Genomic DNA, 12,180 nt, shown 5'->3' on the forward strand with positions numbered 1-12,180 from the left:
ATACCGCACCATGTGGCCATCGAGGCTGTAAAATATCATTTAAGGGAGTTTAGTAAATACAGTGCAGAATTAAAGGAATGCATTACTGAAAGTGTACGTTTTTTGCTACAACATAATGTTTTTTCACTTGACAGAAATTTTTACCTACAAATTTCTGGAGCCCTGATGGGCTCTAAATTTTCGCCAACAGTGGCACACTTAGTAAGTTGGTGGGAAAGTGAATTTATATTTTCCAGTAAAAATCCCTTCCTTGGCCACATGGTGTGTGTGGTATGCCAGATCTATAGATGATGTGATAATAATCTGGGAGAACAGCAACACAAATAGTGACATAGAAAAAAAAAAATTGAAAAACTGAAAAATTACATTAAATGAGAACCCTTTGAATCTCCGCTTTACCTGTTCTGACCATGATACAGAAGTGCCATTTTTGGACCTCACTCTCATGGGTAACAATATAACTGGAAAAATTGAGACCAGCCTGTACAGGAAAACGATGGCGGGCAATCCAATATTGCATGCCAGCAGTAGTCATCGAGTACATACTATAAATGCTATTCCTGTGGGAGTCAATGTGGCACTATAGTCCTTTCAAATTTTAACAAATTTTTCACCGAAAAGAACTCACTAGAAGTTTAAAACATAACCTTTATTTAACTGATATAAAAAGACGTGTACATAAATATTTAAAATGCCTATCCAATTCCTATCATTCAGATGGAATATGCGGTATGAGGTAAAGTCTGTCGGGAGAAAAAAAATATTTTATGATAACAAAATATTTCTATCTCCACTAAATTTACAGACTCTAATAACCACTCTTGTTACACCCACATCAAGGGGATGTCAGATGTTAGTCTATAGCCAATACTCTGTTTATATACGTGTTGTTAGGGACAAAGGAGTAGATCAGTATCTAATGCTGACACCCTAGTCTATTGATATGTATCTCTGATATGTTCTTATATTGAGGGCCATAAACAAAGCCACCTCTTTTATTTATCAATACAGAGAACCCCTTTGCATAAGGGAGTGTCAAGATATAATTAGTGTGTTTAGTATCAATCACAGCCAAACAGACTATAAGCTATTATGATAGTAGCTGACACTATATATAGCCCCTTGTATCTGATAGCTACTATCATAATAGCTTATAGTCTGTTTGGCTGTGATTGATACCAAACACACTAATTATATCTTGATACTTTCTTATGCAAAGGGATTCTCTGTATTGATAAATAAAAGATGTGGCTTTGTTTATGGCCCTCAATATAAGAACATATCAGAGATACAGATCAATAAACTAGTGCAGTGATGGCGAATCTTTTAGAGACTGAGTGCCCAAACTGCAACCTAAAACCCACTTATTTATCGCAAAGTGCCAACATGTCAGGGGGCGGGGCTTATCACCACGTATGATTTTACCCACGTGGTTCTAAAAAGGACAGGGCTGCTTCAAAATAGACAGGGTGCAGATTTTGACTGCTTTTCGGATGTGGAAATACTGCAGAATGTCCTCAGCGGAAAATACTGTGGAAAATTCTGCAGCATTTCCGCATCTAAAAAGGAGTCAAAATCTGGACGCTGTCTATTTTGAAACAGCCCTGCCCATTTCCGCCACATGTAAACATACCCCAGTGGTAATAGTAACAACCCCCCCCCCCCCCAGCAGTCCCAGAGGTAAGTGACCCCCACCCCACAGCGGCCCCAGCGGTAATAGTGACCCCCCCACAGCGATAATAGTGACCCCCACCACACAGCAGCCCCAGCGGTAATAGTGACCCCCATCCCCCAACGGTAATAGTGACACCCCCCTCAGCAGCCCCAGGGTTAATAGTGACCCCCACCCCACAGCAGCCCCAGCGGTAATAGTGACCCCCACCCCACAGCGGCCCCAGCGGTAATAGTGACCCCCCACAGCGATAATAGTGACCCCCACCACACAGCAGCCCCAGCGGTAATAGTGACCCCCACCCCACAGCGCCCCAGCGGTAATAGTGACCCCCACCACACAGCAGCCCCAGCGGTAATAGTGACCCCCAGCGGTAATAGTGACTACTCCCCAGCGATAATAGTGATCCCCACCCAGCAGTGATAGTGACCCCCACCCCCCAGTGATAATAGTGACCCCCACATCATAGCGGCCCCAGCGGTAATAGTGACCCCCACAGCAACCCCAGCGGTGATAGTGACCCCCACAGCGGCTCCAGTGGTGATAGTGACCCTCACCCCACAGCGGCCCCAGCGGTGATAGTGACCCTCACCCCACAGCGGCCCCAGCGGTGATAGTGACCCTCACCCCACAGCGGTTCCAGCGGTGATAGTGACCTCCACCCCACAGCGGCCCCAACGGTAATAGTGTCCCCCACCCCAGAGTGATAATAGTGACCCCCCCCAGCGGCCCCCAGTGCATTAGGGACACCCCCCAGTGCAGTAGTGACACCCCCTAGCGGCCCCCCAGTGCAGTAGTGACACCCCCCAGGGCCCCCCCAGTGCAGTAGTGACACCCCCCTCAGCGGCCCCCCCAGTGCAGTAGTGACACCCCCCCCAGCGGCCCCCCCAGTGCAGTAGTGACACCCCCCCCAGTGCAGTAGTGACACCCCCCCAGCGGCCCCCCAGTGCAGTAGTCACACCCCCCAGCGGCCCACCAGTGCAGTATTGACACCCCCCAGCGGCCCCCCAGTGCAGTAGTGACACCCCCCAGCGCAGTAGTGACACCCCACAGTGGCCCCCCAGTGCAGTAGTGACACTCCACAGTGCCCCTCCAGAGACCCACATACTTACCTCCTCCTCTTCCCCCTCGAAGCTCAGCTCCTCTTCTGGTCAGCGATGGTCCCGTCATGCTTATTAACTTTTTCTTACACACTTCTGCCTCAATAGGCAATTCCCAGCAACCTGGTTGGTTGTTTGGTGAATCAGCCAACCGAAACAACCAATCAGGTTGCTGGAAATTGCTGATTGCTGCAGAAGTGGGGAAGAAAGTGTTAATATGCTCCCGGCACACATGCTGCTGGACGCCTCCCCCCTCCCGGCGGAACCAAGTAGTAGGAGACGTCAGGGCAGGGGGGAGAGGGATTCCAGCTGCACACTGAAGTCAGTGTGTGCCGGGATCAGCACGGCTAGTAGTGCTGTTTGTGAATGCCGGCAGGGGATCCGCGGCCCCTGCTGGTATTCACAAGTGGTGAGCGGCCGATGGGGCGCATGCCGCCTCTGGCACGCGTGCCATAGGTTCGCCACCACTGGACTAGACTGTCAGCATTAGATACTGATCTACTACTTTGTCCCTAACAACGCATATATAAACAGAGTATTGGCTATAGACTAACATCTGACATCCCCTTAATGTGGGTGTAACAAGAGTGGTTATTAGAGTCTGTAAATTTAGTGGAGATAGAAATATTTTGTTATCATAAAGGATTTTTTTCTCCCGACAGACTTTACCTCATACCGCATATTCCATCTGAATGATAGGAATTTGATAGGCATTTTAAATATTTATGCACATGTCTTTTTATATCAGTTAAATAAAGGTTATGTTTTAAACTTCCAGTGAGTTCTTTTCGGCAAAAAATTATTCCTGTGGGAGAGCTAATAAGAGCAAAAAGAGCTTGTTCAAATAAAATGTATATGAAGAAACAAGGGAGGTAATTTGTACAAGACTATCGAAGCAAAGCTATAAAAAAAAAATTTCTATGTTAAATAAAGCCTGTAATGTGGTAGAAAAAAGAACAAGGGAAGATCTTTTGAAGAATTGTACTACACCAGGAGCACAAAAAGGGAGTAAAAATAAAAACAAATTAATATTTTTAACATCGTTTAATAATAACTTCTATGGGATTAAAAAAATGGTTCTTAAAAGTATCTGCTAATTTTAAGACAAAACAATAGTCCATGTAAAAATCTTGATCAATGCATTTTATGCGTAGCCAGGAAAAATAGAAAACTTGGCAGATATGTCATCTCCTAGTTTGTTTGTTTCAAATAAAAAGCATTTAAACTAGTTAACACAAAAAGGCTTTTACAAATGCGGCAATACATGCTGCAATATGTGTCATCTAGCAGCGAAAAAAGAAAAATTCAGTAGTAGTGAAGAAACAAGGGAATTTAACATACTGTATACACCCTAGTATAAGCCGAGTTTTTCATCAATTTTTTTTTTTGCTGAAAGCACTTCCCCCCAGGTTATACTCGAATGAGGTTTTAAAAAAAAAAAACCAAAAAAACCAAAAAAAAAGCACAACTGAATACTCATCTCCTAGCCGGCATCTGTGTCCCCGACGCGATGGTCTTCCCTGTGGTGTGGCAAGCTGCTTGAGAATTCTCCCCGCTGTCATCCCTGCTTGGCCTTGAATTCCCCTGCCGTCAGCGCTGTGTAAGTAAGCACTGTGATTGGATCAAGCGCCAGCCAACCACAGCCAGCGTTCAATTATTCACAGCCATTCAGTGAATGACATCACTGAATGGCTGTGATTGGTTGGCATTCGATTCAATCACAGCGCTTTCTCCCACAGTGCTGACGGCGGGGGAATTCAAAACAGAGCCAGGAAGATGACAGCAGGGAGAAGTCTGAAGCAGCTTGCTGCACTGCTGGAGAGAGTATCGCGCCGGGGACACAGACGCCGGATGGGAGGAGAGTATGACATTTTTTTTTTACCTAGTATAGGTAGGTTCATACTCGAGTCAATAAGTTTTACCAGTTTTTTGCTGTAAAACTTATTACTTGCCTTATACTCTAGTCTTGAGCTGTTCACCATCCATGACTTGGTCTTGCACGTTTTGGGGATGTTTTACGGAGGTGGTGAGGATGTACCAAATCTAATGACACCAAAATCATCCACTAAAGGTCAAGCAAAGGGATCAAGGTGTGGTGCATGAAAAAGTCTGTAGGTTTTTTTTAAATATAAGATATATAGTTATGGGGTTTAGTATGGTTTTACTTTTAATTTTATAGTTTAGGCTACTTTGGTAAACACCAAAAGAGTATCAATTGTCCTGACTACCAGAGGAGCAAAATTAATGTATTTTATGGGAAAAAATACAAAGATCACCATATTTCACAGATAGCTGCCTATTTGCAGTGAACTGTACAAAAATGGAGATAAGATAGGCTTTATATTTGCTGAATGTGTTGAAAGCCGCATATTAGTTTTATATCAGAGCCTGGTGATCTGAATAGTTAGTCACAGCTTAAATACTTTAGTTTTATAAATAACATTTAAGGCCCATTTAGATAACAATTCTCACGCAAACTTCGCTCAAAAGACATCTTTTGAGCGATAACCGTTGTGTGGATTTACACCAGCAGATGATCGCTCAAAATTCGCTCAAAATGGCAGTTTGCGTGACAGTTTTGAGGGTTCACTTTGCATAAGTGTGTAAATGAAGGCTCACACTGTATGCAGAAGACAAGCGGGGCCGCGATCTTCTGCTGTTGTCTTCTTAGAGTGATCAGTTGGTATACAGCTCAGCACTCCAAGTGGGGTATGCAGAACACAGCTGGAGCGCTGTCTTCTGTATACTCCTGTTGTGTTCACAGAGCACTCAGCTGGTATCCAGCTGAGCGCTCCGATTGGGGTATACACAAGACAGCTGGAGCGCTGTCTTCTGCATACTCTTGCTGTGTTCTTGGAGCGCTCAGCTGGTATACAGAAGACAGCTAAAGCATTGTCTTCTGTATGCAGCTGCTGTGTTCTCGGAGTGCTCTGGTATCCCGCTGAGCACTTTGAGCGGGGTATGCAGGACACAGCAGGAGCGTTGTCTTCTGTATACACCTGCTCTGTTCACCGAACGGGATACCAGCTGAAACAATAGTTTTAGCAGTATCCCACTGAGAATTCAGTACACAGTCCTGATAAGACTAATTGTTGTCTTTCAGCTAGCTGAAAGACAACGATGAGTGAATCTTTAACGAAAACTGCACAATGTTCATGCATTTAGGCCTCATGTCCACGGGGTAAATATGATTTAGGATCCGCAGCGGATTACCTGCACGCGGATCCGCACCCCATAGGGATGCATTGACCACCCGCGGGTAGATAAATACCCGCGGATTGTGAATAAAAGGGATTTTAAAAAAAATGGAGCATGAAAAAATCTGGACCATGCTCCATTTTCGTGCGGGTCTCCCGCGGGGACGGCTCCCGCGGGCTTCTATTGAAGCCTATGGAAGCCGTCCGGATCCGCGGGAGACCTAAAATAGGAATTTAAAGAATTTACTCACCCGCAGCGGGCCGCGAAGCTCTTCTCTTCCTCACGGCCGCATCTCCCTTGCTTCGGCTCGGCGGATGTGCCCGGCGCATGCGCGCGGCACGTCGACGACGTGCCGGCGACGTGCCGCCGGCGTGAGGAATTCATCCGCCGGCCGAAAAAAAAGATCCGGCCGTGAGGAAGAGCAGAGCTTCGCCGCCCGCTACGGATAGGTAAATTCTTATTTATTCTTATTTTCAGCGCTCACGTCCGCGGGGCAGGAGGGACCCGCTGCAGATTCTACATGTAGAATCCGTAGCGGGCCCGCTTTTCCCCGTGGACATGAGGCCTTAGACCCAGCGATTCTCGCTCAAAAGTTGGCTTTGAATGAATTTTGAGCAAGAATCATTGGGTCTAAATGGGCCTTAAGTAACACTTGACACTGAGGCATTAGGTAATGTATACTTTGCAGAAATCATTAAAACTCAAGCAGAACTAAAAGTAAAGGAAAGAATCTAAAACCTCACCTGGGTTTTAGATTCCATAAGATCATTACTTTCTTCAGATTTTCTGACCAAATCACTGTTTGCTTCAGGCTCATCTTCAAAGTCTTCACTATAATTAACTGGAAAGTTAAGAAAATAGACTTATGCAAAATAGAATTATACACTCTGCTACACCAGGCTCATATGGTCATATGAACATATTACATGTGTACTGTATGTCTGTGTGATATACAGTAACTTGAAGGATATCAATTACATTGCTTTACGCAGTTGCAATCACAATAGAGTGTCAGAATTACGTAAGATGCGAGTGCAAAAAAAAAAAAAAAAGAACGCAGCATGTTCTATTCTGCTATGTATATACATGAAATAGAGCCCATTGTTCTCAATGAATATGCACTCACCCATAAGCAATTATAGGTCCATGCGAGGTTTCCCCATTGAAAACAATTGCTCTTTCCCCAAAGAGATGGATGCTTGACAAAGGCTCACTTCAGGCCGAAATGTCTCTTTTGCTTTTATGGAGATGTAATAAAGAAGGCACCCTATGGTGCCATTTGCCTTTTAAGAATTCCTGGCGTGCTGCTCCATCTCTATTTGTCTGTTCACACAGTAGAATCCAACACATTTTTTTTTTAGCAAATCTCGGCTCTAGAACACAGCATAAATCTGCAGCCAAGTTGTGTATTTCCCAGCAGATGGCGTGCAGATTTAGACCTTATAAATAGACAAAATTTGCAATTTAGATTTTGCATGGATTCATGTTCAGAAATAGAATGTTTTTTTTCTCTCCGCAATGCAGATTTCAAATCTGGGAAAGACAAATCTGGATTCCCATTCAAATTAATGGGATAAGAATTTGGTGTGAAATGTGTCACAAAATCTGCCGTGTGAACACACCCTTAGGGGCCATTCAGACAAGCGTGTTTATGTGCACACATAGATGCACATAACAACGCGTCTATTAGAACCATTGGTTTCCCATGGTGTGTTCACATGTCCGTGTTTTACAGGCGTACAAATGCATGCACCTCCAAAAGATAGGACATGCATGCATCGTAGGTCCATGGTGCATGTCAATATTCCCTGCGGGGAGTCCCCTCATCACTGAACACTGTGACAGCACTGCCACAGTGTTCAGTAATGATGGCACTCCCTGCAGGGAGAAAAAAAAAAAAATCCCCTGCCTGGACAATCGCTCTTATAACACACACAGAGGATCATGCTGTTCTCACATTGCTTTCAATGCAGCCGCCGCTGGCATTCATTGAAAGCAATTGGATGCAGGCAACCGCTGCAGCGATTTTCGGGGAAGGGCTTTAAGTATAAGCCCTTTCCTGAAAATCATCCCTAGCATGTGTAAAAAAAAAATAAAGAAAATAATGTACTCACCTCTCCACCGCTGTTGGGGCTCTGGTGCGTCCAACCACTTGGTATTCCTGCACTGCTTTGAAGTTCTTTTAGCAGGTGGGGATTTAAAAAGGGCTGTATCTGATTGACTGAGCACTAAGCCAATCACAGGCAGCACTCGCTGTCATTCAATGAATGGTTGACCGCTGCCTGTGATTGGCTGAGCGCAGTCACTCAGATACAGCGCTTTCAGCAGGCGGGGATTTTAAATCCCCTCCTGCTGAAAGAGTTTCAAAGCAGTGCAGAGAGACCAAGCGGCTAGACGCCTCTGAGCCCTGACACAAGCTAGGGATGATTTTCAGGGAAGGGCTTCTATTTAAAGCCCTTCCCCGAAAATCACGGCAGGGGTTGGTGACAGACCATTGCTTTCAATGGGCTTGCTGGCAGCAACGGCAGCCTTATTGAAAGCAATGGGCACGGAGCTTTGTTCACGTGTGTTTTGGCATGTCAGTGGATGCGCAGATTTGAGCGTGCAAACGAAGTCACAAGCAACATGCTACTGGGTATAGTTGCAGAAAAGCAACAGCAGCTGAACTTAAACTCTAGCCTCTTGTGATAAGACACTTTCTTCGGTTTCTTAAAAGGGATTGTACAGGTTTATTAAATAAATAATTAAAAAAAACAAAGAAAATAAAAGGCTTCTCTTTTAGACAAATTGGATCATTAATCTTTTCCTAATTATGGACAACCTCTTAAAAGCATTTTAAAATTATTGTCAATCCTGAAACATTTTCTCTGTGCCTTTAAAAAGTAAATTTTTGTTGTGTTTGAGGCAAAACCCATCAACCTGCAAAACTGCTTCAATGTCTTGAACATGACCTACAGATGTGGACAAACAATCATGGCTTTTTACTTCGACATACTTGGTGAAAAAAAATGAAGTACGGATCTGAACATCCACTCAGACATGAACAATGGCATGAGGATTATTATTATAAGGCTGCTTCTTTGTTATTCTACAACCAAAAATACTCAATCCTTAGCAAATTAAACAAGGCAAAAGATAAAAGCAATAACCGGGGTGGGGGGGATAGAGAATTTATCATATTTGTTTAAAGCCAGTTTTGCTGGAGGCCAAAATATCACATTTTGCAATAAATGTATGTCACACACTAATGATAAGTTAGTTGTAAACTTGAATATTTCTAGGATTTTGGAGTCACTTCTTTCCGCCACCCAGTTACTAGAGTGAGATTGCAACAAATTTTGCAACTTTGGCATTCATGTATATGCATGCCTCTTCGGATCTATTTCATTTAAGCCTGAAGCAATACTCTGAGTAAGTTTGAAAGCTCGCTATAACATTATTTATTTTTGTTAGCCATTGAAAGATATCAACGAGATTACTTGGTTTCACAGATTGTTTATAAAAGACTGAAATTTTTTTTTACCCAATGTTGGATTTACTCAGTTTTCCTGTGCAATCATATTCCATAGGGGAGTTCATCAAACCTATGCTGTAGTTTTCCGTTCTCCAAAAAGTTGTACATTTTTGTACAAATAAGGTTTTGCCCCCAAAATTTTGTGACTTTTTGCTGTTGTATGCCTCTCGCTGAACCTTGCCAAAATGTACATACATATACATTCACAGACACATACCTATGACAAGGCACAGACATGGATGGGATTAATTTGCACTTAAAAAAATACTAGAACAGAAATACAAACATCTTGAAATATTCACTCATAAAGATGTGAAGGTTTTATGGTCCCTGACTTAGTGTTAGGGGGTCATCAGGTCAGCAGTGTTATCTGTGCTATAGATGTCTCATACTTCCCAGTCACACGTGAATCCTCTTGAACAATTTAACCCTCTGTTAAAAGTTGTTATAAATTTATACTCCCCAATTCTTCTAGGGCTTTGGGACTTGAAAATGTCTTTCAGTATATTAACTTTCATATCTTCTGTCTTGTCTATGACTAGAAAAGTGCTCAGTCACAGGTAATTCTGTCTTTCTCTGTTTAATTTTGTGGCGATGAGATCTCATCCTCGCTTTTAGTTTTTGTCCTGTTTCTCGAACATAAAGGCCCCCAACAGGACATTTACTGCACAAGATCAGGTACACAACATCGGACATGGAACAAACATGTGACTATCCCGGGAATCTTTTAGTCCTGTTGTCTGTTGGGGATTAGTATCCTGTCCGCAGTCAGTATATGTGAGCAGGTCTTGGAGCTCCTTACATTGCAGGGATAAGTTCCTTTTTGTGTATCAGAGGGCAATGCACTCCTGATTTAAAAAGTTCCTCAAATTTGGAGGCTGCCTGTAACACAGAAGGGGAGGGTCCAGGAGTATGGTTTACAGATGGTCATCCTTGTGTAGGGTATGATGGAGTTTCTTTGCGGATTTCCTTAATACCTCTAGCTGTGAATTGTAGGTCACTACTAGAGGTAAATGACTGTTTTCTTCTTTGTGTATTGGAGTAGTTGATTTCTGGGTATCCTGGTGGCTCTGGTGATTTGGTCATCAATTGAGGTGGGATGGTAGCCCTGATTTAAAAATGTCCTTTTAAGATGGTATAGATGTTCCTCTATGTCTGTTGGGATGGGGCAGATCTGGTTGTATCCGATGGCCTGGCTGTAAACTATCGACTTTTTTATGTCTTTAGGGTGGAAACTGTCCCATCTGAGGTATGTGGGACAATCAATCAGTTTCCGGCATAGGGATGTCTGTATTTAGTTGCTTGAATTTTTTATGGTGGTGTCCAAAAAGTTGATTTCGGTATTGAAGGAATATCTCTTTGCCAAAGGAGAAATAATTACACATGAGGATAAATCTTATGAGTTGTAACACGGATTCAGAGGCAAACCTATTGTCCCCAACGTGTGCCTGGCAGGCGGTCAGTCCATCTTCGTGTGGGATGTTGGAATACAAGGATTCAACACCCATAGTGGCCAGGATGGCACCATTGGTGAGGGGACCTATGGTTCATTTAGTAGGTCCATGGTGTCTTGCAAGTATCTGGTTGTATTTCTTACCAGTGGTTTGAGGACACTTTCTACCCATCCTGAGATTCCAGACAGAATCCAGACAGACCGTTACACTGAGGACCCGCTGTTTATATGGTCCGACAAACCTTGGTAAGCTATCTCAACAATAATCCATTTAATCTTCAATTCACATTTTCCTATGATCCAATTCACATTTCAGTTCTGGATTTAAAATGGTCAGGCAACGCGCTACGGTCTTTGGTCGAGACGTCCACTTACCGCAAACCCACTGCTGGTAACACTATATTATATGCTTCATCAGGCCATCCTATTCAGGTGTTGAAAAGTGTCCCAGTGGGAAAATTGCTGCGTGCCAAACGAAATTGTTCCTCTGATGTGGCTTACCAAACGGAGAAACAAAAAGTTATGGAGATTCCAACATTGCAATCACCCAAAACGGATGTTGTCTGGGGCCCAAAAAATTTCTGCTGAGAAAAATCGTACTGACTTGTTGAGTTAAACCACACCCATGTAATAATGGGAGGGGCATAATGATTTTTTTCAACCCGATATAGTGTAGAACAGTGTTCCCCAACTCCAGTCCTCATGGAGCACCAACAGGCCATGTTTTCAGGATTTCCTCAGTATTGCACTGGTGATGTAATTATTGTCGGTGCATCAGACATTGCCACAGGTGTTCTTACTATAGGAGATCCTGAAAACATGACCTATTGATGGTTCCTGAGGACAGGAGTTGGGGACCACTGGTGTAGAATATCCCTCTGTCAGATTATGCAGAAATATCTTCCTTTACTGGGATTTCGCCAGAATTCTTGATTCAGGCTGTAAATCTGTAGCTAAAATTTTTTTTATTATCACCCAGTACAACTATTGGCCATCGAATTGAACCGTCCTCCTGGCTTTGCTATTCAGGCTATGTGAAATGTGGACATAACAGATGTATTTGTTGCTCCATTCTTCACACTACAAAAAATTGTGTGTCATGAAAAAAGACTTTTAGCATAGCTCAATATGTAAACTGTTCGTGGTTTATCTCATCACATGTCGGTCCTGCCAAGTGCCGTATGTTAGATGTACTGTCTGCAGTTTAAAAACTAAGATAAGAAAACATATATCTGATATTGAG

At 43.4% G+C, this 12,180-nt stretch overlaps 1 protein-coding gene across 2 annotated transcripts in view; it reads right to left on the reverse strand.

Moving 5' to 3' along the window:
* Positions 1–12,180, reverse strand: part of CEP162 (centrosomal protein 162) — a 125,647-nt gene that overhangs the window by 93,338 nt on the left and 20,129 nt on the right. For both annotated transcript variants that reach the window (XM_066605014.1, XM_066605012.1), the window contains exon 6: positions 6,714–6,811. In XM_066605014.1, the coding sequence (XP_066461111.1) occupies positions 6,714–6,811 (98 nt within the window). The remainder of the gene's footprint in view (positions 1–6,713; positions 6,812–12,180) is intronic.

This window comes from Eleutherodactylus coqui, chromosome 1 (genome assembly GCF_035609145.1).
Source record: "Eleutherodactylus coqui strain aEleCoq1 chromosome 1, aEleCoq1.hap1, whole genome shotgun sequence".
Taxonomy (NCBI): Eukaryota; Metazoa; Chordata; class Amphibia; order Anura; family Eleutherodactylidae; genus Eleutherodactylus; species Eleutherodactylus coqui.